This window comes from Phragmites australis, chromosome 20, assembly GCF_958298935.1.
Source record: "Phragmites australis chromosome 20, lpPhrAust1.1, whole genome shotgun sequence".
In the NCBI taxonomy this organism is placed as follows: Eukaryota; Viridiplantae; Streptophyta; class Magnoliopsida; order Poales; family Poaceae; genus Phragmites; species Phragmites australis.
In genome coordinates, this window is record NC_084940.1 from 15,004,595 (window position 1) to 15,021,372 (window position 16,778).

Below are 16,778 nucleotides of genomic sequence, written 5' to 3' on the forward strand. Positions count from 1 at the left end.
GGTGTGTAGGGAATGGAGTTAGTCGCTATGCTAGATATGGCCGTAGATAAGAATAGCGCAGCACATAGCTGTGAAATTAAATATGTGCTTTGGTTAAAAAAATAAAAATTAAACATGTGCAACTATTGAATCTGTTACAAACTGAGTTGGCAAACACTCACACGCTTTTGAGTTTTGTCTACCTGTCGTCTACCCACAAATAGCAAGGTGCGCTATAAAACGCCGGCCTCGCCCACGAGGAAATCCAGGCGCCCCCAATCTAAGCCCGAAGGCACCAGCCAAGAATGGCACGCCTCGCCGCCGTGGCCGTGGCCTTCGCAGCCATTGCCGCGGTGGCCGGCGCGAACGAGTCCTACTACGCGGCCGTGGAGAACCGGCTCCCCGCGGCGGCCGGGATGGAGCTCGTCTGCCGTGCCCTGGGCGGCATGTTCCTCACGGACCTCAGCGTGGTGCCGCGCGGCCGCGTGCCCCGCGGCGACGCCGGGAGGCGCGTCGCCGAGCTGCTGGTGGAGGGCGGCCGGGATGGGCGGGTGCGGTGCAGCTGGGCGTACGCGGGGAACTACGTCGCCGGGCTCACGCTGCTCGACTCGCGGTGGCCCGAGGCCGGGCGCTGCCAGGACCCGGCGGGCAGCGGCCTGTGCCGCGTCGTGTTCCAGGACGACGCGGTGCGGCTCGAGACGCCCGGCGGCGGCCAGCGGGTGATCGGCGACCTGCCCGTGAAGCGGTGCCGGCGGCATTGGCTGCTGGTCAGCACGGAATGCACGTACCCCCACCACCCCCATCCCTATGCCGGCCGACGCCTCGGCAACGCCTTCCAATACTTCGCAATCTGATTGGTTGTTATTATACTAGCTGGTGCCTATCAATTTGGAGAGTCAAATTTTGTAAATTGTGATCAAACTTGATCCATAAATTTTCAACTCGGAGATTCTTTTTTATTTCAACTCGAAATCGAGAGATTTTGCCATCAATCCCACAATTCGAACCGAAAACAAGAGCTTTCAACTCGAATTGAAACACTTCAAAATGTAGAGTTCAAGAACTTGACACCATTTGCTTGTGCCATGTGGTTTTGGAATGCCCTCCGTGGTGACCGACAACAGCGTAAGGGTGATCTGCGACCTGTCGGTGGCTCTAGCTGCTGTTCACCACAGATAAAGACATCATAACGTCGACGTTAAGAGATCCGGACCCATTTACCACACCACCGCCTTCCAACAATTTGCTATCTAAATAATTGTTTACAAAAAGCCGCGACATCCCCTCAACCTCCACTTCTGAGGCAAAGAGAGGTCATCCTCCAAGGCACAACCGCGCCCTTCGCCTACAATAGGATCATGCCGTCCATCATCGCCCTTAATGGGTTGAATCTTTTTTTTTTCCAACATCTTAGCCGGTTCGTAGTCCATTGTACGGTAAAGACTATGATTTCGGGCGTGCATCTTTTGCCCGCCACGCCGTAAAGCTCCTCGGTGCTCTCGTAGCCTAGGTCGTCCGAGAGCTAGAAGGCAACCTCAGATCTGGCGTGATGCCGTGATGGGATGCGACCCAAGCACGGCGGGGTTCTCCCGAGAGGCAGCCCATATCATGTTTTGTCCCGCACTGGTGAGCGCTGCAATGATGGCTTGCCTGCTTCGGTAGCGCCCACGAGAGGTAGCTCCAGCTCGGTGGCTGTTGCGCCCCTCTCGGTAAAGTGATGCAGCAAATCATTAGGCTTCGGTGGCATCGTCGTTTGTGCTTTGCAAGGTGCTTGAGTTTGCAGGATCTTCAGTGAATCTGGCCGTCCTTGGCCACCAGCTCGCTAGATTTGCTTGTATGTTTAAACAATTTTTTTCTTAGATTTTGTATGGATTTGCTTGTAAACACAAATAAATGTGCTTTCTTATTTTGTATGCATTTGTATTTGTAAATTGAACAAAGTTGCTCATTAGATTCAATGGATTTGCTTGTTAATCAAAACAAAATTGATTTACGTGTTTGTATGTGAACTTCCTCTCTAAGTTAGAACTAATTTTTTTTAATGTAAATTGAATCAAATTTATCATCTGAATTCGCATGTGTTTGCTTGTAATTTTATCATCTGCTTTCCGGTTTGTACATGTTTGCTTACTCCTTGTTTATATTGATTTGCTTTAAATAAATACAAATTATTTTTCCCTAGGCTCTAATGTAAATGACGATTGCTGGATCGCTAATAATCCATAGCAAACAACGACTTTTGCTAAGTTGGTATCGGATATTGACATCGTTGGTTTTGAATACCGTGGACGTTGAAATGGCGGCCGCCATGGTGGCATCGGCTGGCCGGCGATAGGACTACCCCGGCAGGCTGACCCTGTTCATGTTCATGGTGTGCATGGTGGTGGCTACGGGTGGTTCATCTTCGGCACGCCATCAGCATCTTCGTGGCGTCACATCCATAGACTATTTCATTACTATAGAACGAGTTATTATTGCTCATTTTCACTGTTGGTTTGAAAATAATCGACAGTGATAAGGTATCATTATCGGTTTATAAGTTTCAATGATCAATTAATCAGTGAAATATTAATAACTGGTGGTGATAATTATTTATCACTGACGGTTTTATCATTAACTGACAGTAATACTTTTAAATCACCGACGGTTCAACCGACAGATCAATGATTTAGCTGTTATGAATCGACAATGATAAGGCATCCTTTTATAAATATTTTGGGTCACTCTGCTTCCCATCTCACTCCATTATATCAATCATGAAGGGTAATGGTAGTCGAATTGGTGCTATGATCATTGTCCCTGTCGCCACATCGATCGCTGCTACCCCTCATGTCCGTCTTCTCCCACTGCTGACCTCGCTGCTGTCCCCATCACTCATCAAGGCCACACCGCGCCGACCTCAATGCCATCCCTGTCACTCACCGAGGCCACGCCACTCCAACCTGCTCCCCATCTCACTCCCTTCGGGCTCGTCTTCTCCTGTCGCCGACCTCGTCATCGTCCCCGTTTAAGATTGTAGCAATAAATATCTCAATGAGTAGCAAAAAACACATTCGTTTCAAAATGATTGTATTTTCACCATTCATTTAAATTTACTATTATCACTCGAGTTCGACAACTTTGGATAGCAAGAGATGTAAACCTGATGTAAAACTGTTACGCATAACTGTTCTACTAGGAACTCTTCAGCGTATGGGGATTTAAAAATACTCATGTTAAAGAGTTTCTGGTAGAGCAGTTTTGCACCATATGACATATTTATCATTGTTTTTTAAGGCATAAAACCGGTAGTGATAATTGAGTTATCGCTGCTAGTTTCAGAGCCGATAACGATAATTCATGATTATCATTGCAGATTAATCATTCTGAATTCAAACATCAACAGTAAAATAGTTTTTAAAGCGGAAGTGATAAGTTCCTGTCGGCTTACCGGAAGCAGGCGGAGTGGCGGACAACAGCAACCAGTACTGCGAGTTCGACAGGCAGCTGCTGACCCTGTTCGCGTCTTTGCTCTACGTGGTCGCGCTGGTCAATTCCCTCTTCGCCTCCTTCACCAGCGCCTTTGGTCGCAAGTGGTCAATGTTCACCGGCGGGCTCACCTTCCTCGCCGGCTAAGTGCTGAACGGCGCCGCGGTCAAAGTGTCAATGCTCATCCTGGGGCGCATGCTTCTCGGAGTCGGCGTTGGGTTTGCCAACAACCAGAGCATGCCAGTGTACCTATCGGAGATGGCGCCCGGTGCGGATGCGCGGCATGCTCAACAACGGCTTCCTGATCATGATCACGCTCGGCATCTTCATGGCCAACCACATCAACTACGGCACCGCCAGGATCGCCGGTGGGTGGTGCTGGCGCCTCAGCCTCGCGCTAGCCACGGTCCCGGACGCCTTCATCCACCATCGGCTCCCTGTTCCTCCCGGACACGCCCAACTCCCTCCTGGAGCGCGGCCAAGCGGATGCTGCGGCGCGTGCGTGGCACCGACGACGTGGGCGCCGAGTTCGACGACCCGGTGGCGGCCAACGAGGCATCCAAGGCAGTATCGCATCCATGGCGCGACATCCTGCGGCGGTGGAACCGGCCCCAGCTGGTGATGGCAGTGGCGATCCCGCTGTTCCAGCAGTTCACGGGCATCAATGTGATCATGTTCTACGCGTTGGTGCTTTTCAAGACGCTGGGCTTTGGCGGCAGCACATCGCTCATGTCGGCCGTGATCACCGGGCTCATCAACTTTGCCGCAACCTTTGTCTCGGGCGGCGCGTGCTGTTCTTGCAGGACGACGCGCAGATGCTGGCAGACCAGGTGGCCGTCGGTGCCCTTCTCGGCGTGAAGCTTGGGTGGAGCGGCGTGGCGGCGATCCCGCCGGGGTACGCCGTGGCGGCGGTGGTGGTGATGTGCGCCTTCGTGTCAGGGTTCGCGTGGTCGTGGGGCCCGCTGGCCTGGCTGGTGCCGAGAGAGGTGATGCTGCTGGAGGTGAGCATCACTGTCGCCGTCAACATGCTCATGACCTTCGCCGTCGTGCAGGCCTTCCTCCTCACGTTCTGCCACATCAAGTTCATGCTCTTCTTCATCTTCGCCGCGTTAAGGGAATGTTCACAACCGCGCTAAGGGAATGATCGGCACAACATGCATATTTTCAAGTGGCAAAGTTGAGCGCCTAGTCTTGGCGGCAGACATTAGGACATTCATTTTGTAGACGTATATTTTTCATGTGCTTATGTTAGATAAGGATACTTATTTCCAATTTGAGTTTTCGATACCATATATTAGAGATCCGTCATTGCAACGCACACAGGCATTCAGCTACAAACTGAGACATATATAGTTTGTTTTGTAAAACTGTTTATGTGCCGCTACCTTTTATTCTGGGATTTAAATATTACCGTCGCATAAAACTCCCTGCTCAAACCCATATCTGTTGTATGCTGTATAATTAGAGCAACACAATCAATGGAGCACGCATTGGAGTGGTCGTCGCAAAAATGCATCCCAACTTGGGAAGGCAACACCATAAGCCTAATATTGAGTTGATACAGCTACAAGCACTCACTATGTTATAGCATGCAACATCTTTTTCTTCTATTGCAAGGCACGGGTTACTTGTCTAGTTAGATACAAAGATTATATTTGTTTTTGCTTGTAGAGATCACAATATGCAAGATGAAATAAACATGTTAGATTGTAAAGCTAAATTATAGAATCTAACCATCAGATTATAACAATCTAGCAATCCATCTTCTACCAGCTCTGCAAATTATACAATACAATTTTTACAATTTAACTTTCACAACTCAGTCTTTTACAATCTATAATCTATAAACTGCCTTTTTACATTCCACAGCTTGTCACACCTGGTTTTTCAAAAGAATAACCAAGTGCATTCTACATGTATACCAGGATCAGCTTCATCATACATGCGGTGACATTATCAGTGATACAGTTCTATATCGAACAAAACAACTTTATTGAAACAATTACCAGAGTTTTAAACAGCAGCGGAAGAACTCGAGAAAACTCCAACGAAAGCTTTAGGGCACATCACAGGCAATCGACTGGGGGCAACGCGACCTAGGACGCTCTGTCTTCATTGTAGTCTTCAGCTCCATTGATCTCTGTGTAGTCTTCTCTAACTGAGCAAAATTTAATATTGAAAACAGCAAGTGTGAGTACATATCGTACTCCGCAAGTGTAGAAAAATATGACATGAGGACTTAAGTAAAGAAAAAGGTTAGACACTGGTTTACTGCACTAAGCAACCTTAACCTATAACTCCCAGAATCAGACATCCTATTTACTAAGTATGAAGTCACAACTTAAATAAGAAGAACAGCTCATCGGATTTCATCCAACCACCAAACTCACCAGATATTCCATATCCGGCTACCATAACTCACCAGATAATCCTATTACCTGGTTACCTGACCATCCATACCAGAACCCTGATCCCAACTAATCAAGAAGAAGTCAAAGCCGCTCTTGACCGTGAGCACGGCTGATCGATCAGTTTTATTATTTTGCAGAGTTTGCACACTTTACCCACGAGTCATGATTCCTATTTTGCTTTACACTTCCGGGGTATAGAGCCGGGGTCTCACTACAAGACCGTTACAAAGCGCCTCCAAATCTATATGCACCCACTAAGATTTCACTGCTAACAGGGATTCCATTCACTGCAAAGGCCCCCCTTGTGCCACTTAACCGTCCACTGGTGCGTACAGAACATGAAGGACAACTAATTAATTGGCCAGGTCGTACCCATATAAGCCTAGTGGTTGCGCTGTTCAGCTGGGTTACAGGCTTCAAGAACCGGTCCTTAGGACCCCACACAGGAACAGACACATTCCCATCGTGCGGCACAACACATGCACCTTTATGCACCATCCACATAACAACCATCCTGTTAGGATCTCTATTCCATACTGCTACGAAAGATTATCATACCCAATTCATGTTGCATAATCGTTAGTCAAGTTTAACTTCTAACCCAACCAGGATAGCGACTAGCATATCTACTATTTTCTTCCCATGACTCATTAATGGCGACAAGGATATTCAGACAAAAGTTAGTAAACTCTATTCATAGGTTTCCAATTTAGACAAGCATGTAATGAAGGATAAACAACTAACATAAATTCCTAAAAAAAATAGGTGAAAAATGTTCAAGGACACTTGCCTTCTCCGAAGTGCTGCTCAGTGCTGTCAAAATCTTGATCTTGAATATTCTCGAACGGCTCCAGGACATGATCGTCTACACGTGAAGAGAACAACACACTAAGAGCAAGTGCAAAATGAAGCTAACACAACAAACAAACGTGAAGGCGGGCTTTATTACGATTTTTATAAGATTTGAGCGCAAGAATCGCTCAAATCGGAGTTATGACGCGAAAGCTACGACTAAACGAATTTTTAAACAGCTAAAAACGATGAAAACTATTTTTCTAAAATTAAACCTAATTTTTAAAAGGCTTAAAACATTTATTTAATTTTTCTAGAATCAAAACTAATTTTTATTTACAACAAAACACATTAAAAGCATTTATTTTACTAAAGAAAACATATTTAAAACATTATTAGAATTATTCTAGATTTTCTAAACTATTTTCCAAAAATGAAAACATTTATTTGAATCATTAAAACTATTTTCAGAATTAAAACTAGATTAAAAACCTATTAAAAATGTTTATTTAAAACATAAACTATTTTCTAGAATTTTCTATTAAAAGAAAACCTATTTTCGGATTAAATATATTTCGTGAAAACCTATTTTCGGATTAAATCTATTTCGTGAATTATTTTTCTAAAGGAAATTCCGAGTTACTGCGTAAGCGCTGACGTCACTGCTAACCGGGTTGCTGACTCGGCTCTGATCGGTTGACTGGATTGCCACGTCGGACAAAATCGCCCACGTGGCGCGCTGACTTGGCGGCTGACATGGCTCACATAAACTCAGTCATCAAAAGGATACATGGCGCGATCTAATTGGCCCACGAAGGAGTACGGCTGGATCTAATCGTGGCTGTCTACGAGAGATCGGACGGTTCACCTTGAGTCTTCTTCCTCTGGGCAATGTGACCGACGGAGCGGAGCTCGGTGCGGCGACACTCGACCGGAAAAGTCATCGGAGTTGAGCTCCGGTGGTCGATCTTCGACGGCGAGCGGCGAAACGCGGAGAGGGGACGACGGTGAACCCATTTGAGGGGCAAGTTCGTGTCGAGCGGCCTCCAACGGCTCGACGACGGCGGCGAACATCAGGGATGGTTCGGCAGCGACGTGAAGGTGCTCTGGGGGAGGAAACTCGATGAGATTTGGGGCTTTGGGCACGGTGTGGTGAGAGGAGGCCTGACCGGGAGTTTATTATATAGACGTGGGTGGTGGTTGCCAAGACGTGGGGGGGGGGGTGGGAAGCGGCAGTTTCAGCAGAGTGGGCGGAGCGGGAGCGGGGGGTTAGGGATGACGAGTGGGCTCCACGCGTCAGAGAGAGAGGGGGGAAAACGAGCGTCACACAGCTGAACAAACATGCCCACAATCTCACCAATTTTGAGATTTTTTTTATGTGTGGATCATGTCAAATTGAAGCAAACTATTGAGTGAGTCTGGAAGCCTAAAATATAGCTCTGGTGGAGAAGAAAAAAATAGGTGTGAGGAAGAAGAAAGCAAACAGATCCAAATGGGTCATGCCCATTAGACCAGTCTGAGATCTGTTACTGTAAGCACAGTCCAGACACGGCACAACCCGATGAGTTGTGCCTACGCCGAGTGCGTAGCACGTCAGGCCGACACGATACGACCCGGCTGATATGGGTCCGTCAGCCAGGGCATGACACAGCACGGGTTGGCCTGGCACGACACATGGCGGCACGATTGATCTGGCCAGCACGGCACGCCCGACCTACGCTAGCCGTTAGGCGCGTGGGGTAGCATGACTAGAGCACGGGCGGCACGCCAAAGCACGCGGGGGCACGATCAGTTAACGAGTTAAATGGGCTATGCTCAGCCTGTTTAACCCGTTAACCTGATTTTTTAATTTTCTAGCCATTTTGTGACTGTTTGAGCTCTAAAAATTTATTTTTTTAAAAAAATTACCATTTTTCACCTATAAATAGAGCACCACTGCCATTCAATTCCATACCAGCAATATCATTTGCTCTCTTCTTTTCTTTTCTCATTCTGGTCTCAAAGTTCTTGCAAAATTGCGAAATTTGGCAAAATTAGGTTGAATTATTGCTAAAAATCCAAGAAATTTTAACACTGTCATCTTGCTGCTGTCTTGAAAAAATCTTGGTGATTTTTTGCATTATTGTTCTATTTTATTTCTTCCAATCATTATTTTATTATTTGATTATTTCTAACTCCGAATATCTAAATTATTTGTAGTGTTATTTAATATTGATCATGGACACCAGTGTTCATGATCATGATAATACATCTATCAATCATGATTTTTTTTCATGAACTCTTAGGGACTACAGCTCCTTGAACAGTGCTAGAGTGACAAATCCGACGGTGACGCTCCAGCAACATCTCTACCATCAGATTTTACAAGTGCTACACCCATGACTATGCATACGAGAAATGTAGGGAATCACTTTTTTATTGGTGGACCCAATTTGACTCCACATGTATTAACATCATTGGTTCATAATGCAAATCGTGTCGCGGGGTCATGTGTGTGAGGGGGAGGTTCACCAAGGTGAATCTACCCTGCTTTACGGACATAAGGTGGCAAGAGTAAATCTTAGTGGAGACCAATCTAGGCTCCGGCCTCTCCTTGTCCGGAATAAAACTCCCAAGACACAGGTGGTAGCGGTGGTGCGAGAGCTCGTGACCTCGCTTCTTGGATGTGCTGGCTCGCCTCCATGCTTGCCACGCTTTCTGGTTAAGTATGGTTTTATGATGGCTCTTAAATGTACATTATATTTAGGCATTAGAAGTTGGATGGTTGGTTGAAATGCGCCCTCCTCTTAATTAGAAACTGGAAATCTGGGTCACAAAATTTGTACAAGTATTAAGTAGTCAATTAAGCTCTCAAACCGGCTTTACGTAGATACATGGTATCCATAAATCTGTCGTGTCGATTTGTGGATGCCACTTCAATGACTTAGTAAAATTTCGAAATGGAACTCATTCGATCCACTTATAAAAGATGTTGATACGGATGTTTGATTTTCTTAAGCTTAATGTCCTGTATCCGAATCATCCAGCCAACTGTAGTAACCTGATTTTACACTTTAAGCTCCTTTTGAAATACAAAAATTAACATGAATTTTGCATGAATGAATTCGATATCCAGAGCATTCTTACAAAATTCGTGTGTTCCATATAGCCATTAGCCCATTAAAATTTACCTAGAAAACACAAGTTGAGTCGGTCTTCTTTCGCTCGTCTACCATTGTGGGACTATCATTTCTTCGGTGAAGAAAATTTATAGGACTATGTTTAGAAATATTTTTATAAAACTTTATTTACATCATCCGTTTTATGATTAAATAACTAAATTAAAAAATATATATCTATCATCGTAAGACAGAAATTTTTTCCGTAAAGCAGAGTTTTATAAAATCTTCGTCCATCCACCCAGCGAACCGCCCGCATGGCCTGTCAGGGACAGCTGTTCGTCGCTCTCCACGGTCAAGCCCACGCCGGATCCATCCGCCCACTACAAATGGACCCCACATGTCATCGACACTGGTTGCCAGCTCAGCTCGGCCGCGTCGCTGCATAAAACCCTCGACCTCTCGCGCCCTATGAGTCGGCACCGCCACCTCCTCGCCAACTAGCAAGCCTCGTGCTCTCCGCCGCCGCCGCCTCGAGGCCTCCGCCCGCGGGCCTCCCGAAGCTCCCGGAACCTTCGGAGGGGAGGCCGCGTCCCCCTCCCTCGGGGCAATGCAGAGCGCGGCGGCCGTCGGGCTCATCCGGCCATGCGCCGCGCGGCCTGTCGTCGGTTGCCCTGGCCCGCGCCGCGGCGTCGGCGGACTCCGCCAGCCGCTCCTCCCGCCCCACGGCCTCCGCCTCTCCGCCCGCATTGGGCTCGTGCCGGCCTCGCCTCTGGAGGAGGAGGAGCAGAGGCTTAGCGGGAGGGCCTGCCGGCACGTGGCGGCGGCGGCGGCGGCCGGGAAGGTAGGTGCTGAAGGGGAGGAGGATGGAGGGCTCGCGAAGACGCTGCAGCTGGGGGCGCTCTTCGGCCTCTGGTACCTCTTCAACATCTACTTCAACATCTACAACAAACAGGTGAGGTGACTCGCACACCGGGCATGCCGTCGCCGTCTCGCCCTCCCTTATTCTTTGTGCTGTGGCGTGTTGCTTTCACGGAGCGTGAGGCATGGGATCTTGTTGGCCTTCCCTTGTTAGGTGATTCGGTCTGACCAATCAGCGAAGCGCGCGCAGATCGGTGAATTAGGTGCTGCTGGTTTTGGTTATTTTGGTGCGTGTCATGGACAGATCCTTCTCTGGGTTTGCATTTCCGTGATTTAGATAATGTTAGGAGCAGAGCTTCTGCATTGCCCCCTTCATACCTGCCCTATGCAGTATGCTGAGAAGGGGTGCATGGATTGTTCATTTCTTTTCCTCTTTTCCTTTCTGCCTGTGGATACTCATGTTTCTTCATCAATATGGCAAATTGATCTTGCTGTACCTTCTATCAGAACATGTTCATTAGATTCTGTGAAGAGCTAGCTGAGCTCAACTTATTGCCTTGAGAAATTCATTGATCTGCGGCAACGGATGTCTCTTTTTGCCACATAATCTGCAGAAAAATTTGGTAAAAATACATTATTTGTCCGAAAATGTAGGCCAACCCACCTTTTGTGACTGCATGAATATGCTCAAAGACAAGATCTTTAACCTGTACAAGCTCTAAACATGTTTATACAAGAAGAAATTTTTGCCTTCGTTTCTTTTTCTTCTTGCTTTTGGATACGCACCCCATATTACACCTTTCTGAACAAGATTGCATAAATTTGAACCTTATTCAATAGTGATTACAAAAAAGTTTGTCCGATGTTTCTTTCATACATTTGTAAATACGAAATATATGTTACTTTCAAGCTTCTTAGACTAGAGCATCCTTCTGTTGATGATCTCACTCAGGATCTTTCTGTCATATGCACTGCAGACTGCACCCATGTGATTTCATTTCTATTTTTAGTCATAAGCACATTGGTGTTCATTTTTGTGTCCCATATCTGTGGTTAGACTGGCGTTTTTACCACCAAGAAAACATTGACTGAGCAGGCTAAATGCACAAGACAACTTTTTGCTGCCATGTTTTCCAATGTTATGCCATATCACCCAGATAGCCCTTATGTTTTCTGGTGACTATGTCAAGTCAATGTTTTACTGACAAATGCTTTTTCGTAACTAACTTAAGAGAAACTTAAGTAATGCTTTGGTAAATCGCTGTAGTTTTGATTCGTTAATGTAGAAGGTGTCCCCTTTTAGTTACTTACCTGAGAAACATTTAGATATTCACATCAATATTGGTTGCCACTTACTAGTAAATGATACAAGTGCAACTCTCTAAACTGTTCCTATGCTTTGGCAGGTTCTGAAGGTTTTGCCGTACCCAATAAACATCACAACAGTGCAGTTTGCAGTTGGAACTTTCATTGCGTTGTTCATGTGGATCACTGGTATCCTTAAAAGACCAAAGATTTCTGGTGCACAGGTACAAACTTTCAGTATACACATATTGAACCAAAATGAACGTCTGTTGTAATTGTTCTTGTTTCCCAGCTTTTGGCTATCCTTCCTTTGGCTGTTGTCCATACCATGGGCAATCTTTTCACAAACATGAGCCTTGGAAAAGTTGCAGTGTCATTTACACATACTATCAAGGCCATGGAGCCTTTCTTTTCGGTTCTCCTATCAGCAATCTTCCTTGGCGAGGTAATTTCATTTTCTGTTTAATACTGTTACCAATTAGTAACTATGCAACTGTCCATAATATCATAAAATCTTTCTTGTGTCTTGTTTCTGCTCTGACAAATGTAATTCTTTGCAGTTGCCTACTCCTTGGGTTGTATTATCTCTTCTTCCAATTGTTGGTGGTGTGGCATTGGCATCTCTTACTGAGGCTTCTTTTAACTGGTAAGCAATATAAGCACCTTCATTTAAATACAAGAAAGTGTTAGGATGCTTCTTGTGCAAATTACAATTCTGACATATGGCTACTGAATTTATCTTTTGCTACTCATTTATTATCTTTCCATTGCTTCAATCATCTGCCGTACCTCAAACTTTACTTGGACCAATGTTCGAGTGCTAGTGTTTCTATGCTTTTAGTGGATTTATCTCTGCTGTACAATTAACGTATGATGTGTGTGCATGTGCGCATGTTCACACAGGTATTCCCAAATATTTCTAAAGCGACAATGATATTATTTTCTCCCAAGATTTCCTTGATGTCTCATTTCTTACTCTTGTGTAACTTTAACTTTCTTGTGAGACAGGGCTGGATTTTGGAGTGCAATGGCTTCAAATGTAACCTTCCAGTCAAGAAACGTTCTGAGCAAGAAGCTTATGGTGAAGAAAGAGGTAACTGAATTATCAAACAATTTACTCATGACTAAATGATCTGTTAGTTTCAGTTAAGAATGGGCATATGCCTTCTATGTCTTGCCCTTCGAGTGTATGCCTGACCATCTTTCTTTTCCCCACTTCTGACCAGGAATCTCTGGACAACATTAATCTCTTCTCAATCATTACAGTCATGTCATTCTTTCTCTTGGCCCCAGTAACCTTACTAACAGAAGGTGTCAAAGTCAGCCCTACAGTTTTGCAGTCTGCTGTGAGTATCCTGCTGTTTATTTATCCATGACACCTTATAGACTGCCTTGAGGTTCTATATTTCTGAAAATATTCTTTTTTGTGTAGGGCTTGAACTTAAAACAGATATACACGAGATCGTTGATTGCTGCGTTCTGTTTCCATGCGTACCAACAGGTCAGCCATCTACTCAGTTATCTGATGATCCATCTTGTTGGATTTGTTTGTTCCCTTGGTTAAATTTCTGTGCGTTCACAAGTGTAGCGACTTCTGTTATCATCCAGACTTCACTTACTGATCTTGTTATCTTTAATTTTGAAGGTGTCATACATGATCCTCTCTAGGGTGTCCCCAGTCACCCATTCAGTGGGCAACTGTGTCAAGCGTGTGGTGGTCATTGTGACTTCCGTTCTGTTCTTCAGGACCCCTGTTTCTCCTATCAACTCCCTCGGTGGGCACCTTTTCCTTTCATCGCTCCAACTAAATTGATCGCATTATTTGACTCACATTCACAAATTCGATATTTGGTTTGTCCAGGTACCGGGGTCGCTCTAGCGGGAGTTTTCCTATACTCACAGTTGAAGAGACTTAAGCCCAAGCCCAAGGCTGCTTGATCACATTTTCGGGGGAACTGTAGAAGTTCTGCCACGCCGTCGGAGTGACTAGTGGGTGCCTTAGTTTAGAACGATATATCTAGAGAAATCCCCTTCGGTTTGCTACCACTTCATCAGATCTTTTGTGATTTAATCACTCGTTTTTTTTGAACCGTTTAATCGATGTATTAATAAAATTTGCTGCGGTGCCACTTTTCTCGTGCTTCTATACACTTGTGATGAGTCTGCGAGGATGTTGTTCTATGGGGCCATTTTCAATCCTAGTCCTTAATTAGGTAAATAAAACTAGAGGTCTAGACATTAATCTTCGGAATTCTTTTTTCTTGTTAACTGTATGATAATGATCCTTTTCGGCGTGAACAAAATACCACACAACAGATCCTAGATTGTGATGCCCTTGAATCGCATGGTATTGGCTTTGTGTATTCATCTTTATTAAAAATTTAAAAACATAAATATGGAGTACAAAAGTAGCATTGACGTGTATAAAAGTAAGACACTAATGCTATAATACAATTAGCTGGTAGTCTAATACTATGAACACATGAACCTAATTCATCTACGGCTAAAAAAGAGAATGCAACTAAGCTGCTAGTTCTGTTTCTCCGCTGTTGCCCATCTCGATGTCTCCACGGCCGTTGCCGTCGTCGACGAAGCGCTTCCAGTACCAGTGCGCCTTCCAGACGGCGGCCATGTCCTCGATGGGCACGCCCTTGGTCTCCGGCAAGAAGAACGCGATGAAGAGCGTCATGGCGACGACCCAGGCGGCGAAGAAGAAGAAGAGCACGAACTTGAGGCGGCAGAGCATGGGGAGGAAGGCCTGCGCGACAACGAAGGTCATGAGCATGTTGACGGCGACGGTGATGCTCTGCCCCGCGGGGCGCACCTCCAGCGGCATCACCTCGCTCGGCACCAGCCACCCCAGCGGGCCCCACGACCATGCGAACCCCGCCACGTAGGCGCACATCACCACTACCACCACCGCCGCGTAACCCGCTGGGATCGCCGCCACGCCGCTCCACCCGAGCTTGGCGCCGATCAGGGCGCCCACGGCCACCTGCCCCGCCAGCATCTGCGCCCCGCCCTCTAGGAACAGCGCGCGCCGCCCGACACGGTCCACCGTGAACACCGAGACAAGGGTTGACACGAGGTTGACGAGCCCTGTGATCACCGCCGACATCAATGACGCGCTGCCGCCGAAGCCCAGCGTCTTGAACAGCACCGGCGCGTAGAACATGATCACGTTGATGCCCGTCAGCTGTTGGAGCAGAGGGATCGCCAGCGCCATCACCAGTTGGGGCCGGTACCGGCGCCGCAGGATGTCACGCCAAGGGTGTGACACGGCTTTGGACACCTCGCCGGCCGCGACCAGATCGTCGTACTCGGCGCCCACGTCGACTGTGCCGCGCACGCGCCGCAGCATCCGCTTGGCCTCCTCAGGGTGACCGCGCTCCAGGAGGGAGTTGGGCGTGTCCGGGAGGAACAGAGAACCGACGGTCATTACGACGGCTGGAACTGCAGCGAGCGCGAGGCTGAGGCGCCAGCCCCACCCGCCGGTGATCCGATCGGTGCCGTAGTTGATGAGGTTGGCGATGAGGATGCCGAGCGTGATCATCAGCTGGAAGCCGTTGTTGAGCATGCCGCGCATCCGCGGCGGCGCCATCTCTGACAAGTACACGGGCACGCTCTGGTTGGCGAACCCGACGCCGACGCCGAGGAGCACGCGCCCCAGGATGAGCATCGCCACGTTGACCGCGGCGCCATTAAGGGCGCAGCCGGCGAGGAAGGTGAGACCGCCGACGAACATGGACCACTTGCGGCCGGCAGCGCGGGTGACAGATGCCGCGAAGAGCGACGCGACGAGCGCGGCCACGTAGAGCGACGACGTGAACAGGGTCAGCAGTTGGCTGTCAAACTTGCAGTACTGGTTGCCGCCGTCCGCAGCATCCGCCTGCTTCCGGTAGACCGACGGGAAGAAGCGGCTGAGGAAGGGGTCCATCGAGGTGACGCCGCCGGAGATGCCGATGTCGTAGCCGAAGATGAGCCCGCCGGTTGCCGCGACCAGGCACGCCATGAACACGAACAGGGTCAGCCCGCCGGGATAGTCCTGCCTCCGGCCGGCCGACGCGCTCGGCGCCACCGCCGCGCCCGCCATTTCAGGCTCTCGCACGCAGGCACGAACACGAAACCAAAGAGGACGCAAGAACGCGACGCGATTCGTGATCACGGCTTGCAAGAAGAGTTCATCGATTGCGTTTGGTGTGTTGTGGAGGGAGGTCGTCGCGTGGATTTATATGCTGCGAAGCCGTGATCACGTTCGGATGCTGTTTCCGATCGGAATTCCAACGACGAGGTGTTCGGCTTACGCATGCACGTGCATGCGCTCCTGCTCGGATTCGTACATGCGAGTTGGAGCAGGCCGTACGTACGTATCTGTCGGCTTCCGACAATAATATCTGGTTCCTTTTCGGACGGGCTTTTAGTCGGTGGCAAAATTCCATGAGTAGAGGGAGCTGGGGAATTCAACTTCCGTTTCGTACTTAAAAGATCTTTAAAGTAGACCACGCAATGAAGAGAAGCCTGTAAAAAAAATCTAGTTCCTTTTTAGTACATATTAATACATCGTATACACACATTTGTATCCGAATTCCGTTCTTCCATGGACTGCAATTATTCGGAGATGCACCTAATTAACATCTTATTATAGGGTTGTGCTAGAATTGTCACGATAGTTTATGGGTGAGGTGGGTTATCCACACCATCTTTTTTTTCATTGAGGTTCGTGCACTGACGTGAGACAAAACATATGGGCAATGCATAATGGACGGCGAGATGCGATAACCATTTGGGGAAAGCGAGATTCAAGCTGGAGAAATGGTAGAATTTATCAGCGTTAGATCATCTCTATCCGATTCCCGTCAGGGCC

At 47.4% G+C, this 16,778-nt stretch overlaps 3 protein-coding genes and 1 pseudogene across 3 annotated transcripts; 3 read left to right on the top strand and 1 right to left on the bottom strand.

Moving 5' to 3' along the window:
* The first annotated feature begins 260 nt into the window (after positions 1-260).
* Positions 261-894, top strand: LOC133901193 (uncharacterized). The gene has a single exon (XM_062342472.1). The coding sequence runs from the start codon at positions 285-287 to the stop codon at positions 831-833; it is 549 nt and encodes a 182-aa protein (XP_062198456.1). The 5' UTR covers positions 261-284; the 3' UTR covers positions 834-894.
* A 647-nt stretch (positions 895-1,541) lies between these two features.
* LOC133901492 (sugar transport protein MST6-like) lies at positions 1,542-4,583 on the top strand (annotated as a pseudogene).
* A 5,644-nt stretch (positions 4,584-10,227) lies between these two features.
* On the top strand, positions 10,228-14,058 carry LOC133902447 (phosphoenolpyruvate/phosphate translocator 1, chloroplastic-like). Its single transcript, XM_062344035.1, has 9 exons — positions 10,228-10,703; positions 12,016-12,138; positions 12,207-12,359; positions 12,475-12,560; positions 12,923-13,007; positions 13,141-13,260; positions 13,347-13,415; positions 13,560-13,689; positions 13,776-14,058. Exons 1-9 carry the CDS (start codon positions 10,359-10,361, stop codon positions 13,850-13,852), a joined length of 1,188 nt encoding a protein of 395 aa, XP_062200019.1. The 5' UTR covers positions 10,228-10,358; the 3' UTR covers positions 13,853-14,058.
* A 291-nt stretch (positions 14,059-14,349) lies between these two features.
* On the bottom strand, positions 14,350-16,090 carry LOC133901918 (sugar transport protein MST6-like). Its single transcript, XM_062343455.1, has one exon. It carries the CDS (start codon positions 16,005-16,007, stop codon positions 14,436-14,438), a length of 1,572 nt encoding a protein of 523 aa, XP_062199439.1. The 5' UTR covers positions 16,008-16,090; the 3' UTR covers positions 14,350-14,435.
* Positions 16,091-16,778: the final 688 nt, after the last annotated feature.

Coding starts and splice junctions, on each gene's coding strand:
- LOC133901193 (XM_062342472.1), top strand. CDS start 285: ATGGCACGCCTCGCCGCCGTGGCCGTGGCCTTCGCAGCCATTGCCGCG.
- LOC133902447 (XM_062344035.1), top strand. CDS start 10,359: ATGCAGAGCGCGGCGGCCGTCGGGCTCATCCGGCCATGCGCCGCGCGG. Junction 12,561..12,922: donor ACTGAGGCTTCTTTTAACTG/GTAAGCAATATA, acceptor CTTGTGAGACAG/GGCTGGATTTTGGAGTGCAA. Junction 13,008..13,140: donor AGCTTATGGTGAAGAAAGAG/GTAACTGAATTA, acceptor ACTTCTGACCAG/GAATCTCTGGACAACATTAA.
- LOC133901918 (XM_062343455.1), bottom strand. CDS start 16,007: ATGGCGGGCGCGGCGGTGGCGCCGAGCGCGTCGGCCGGCCGGAGGCAG.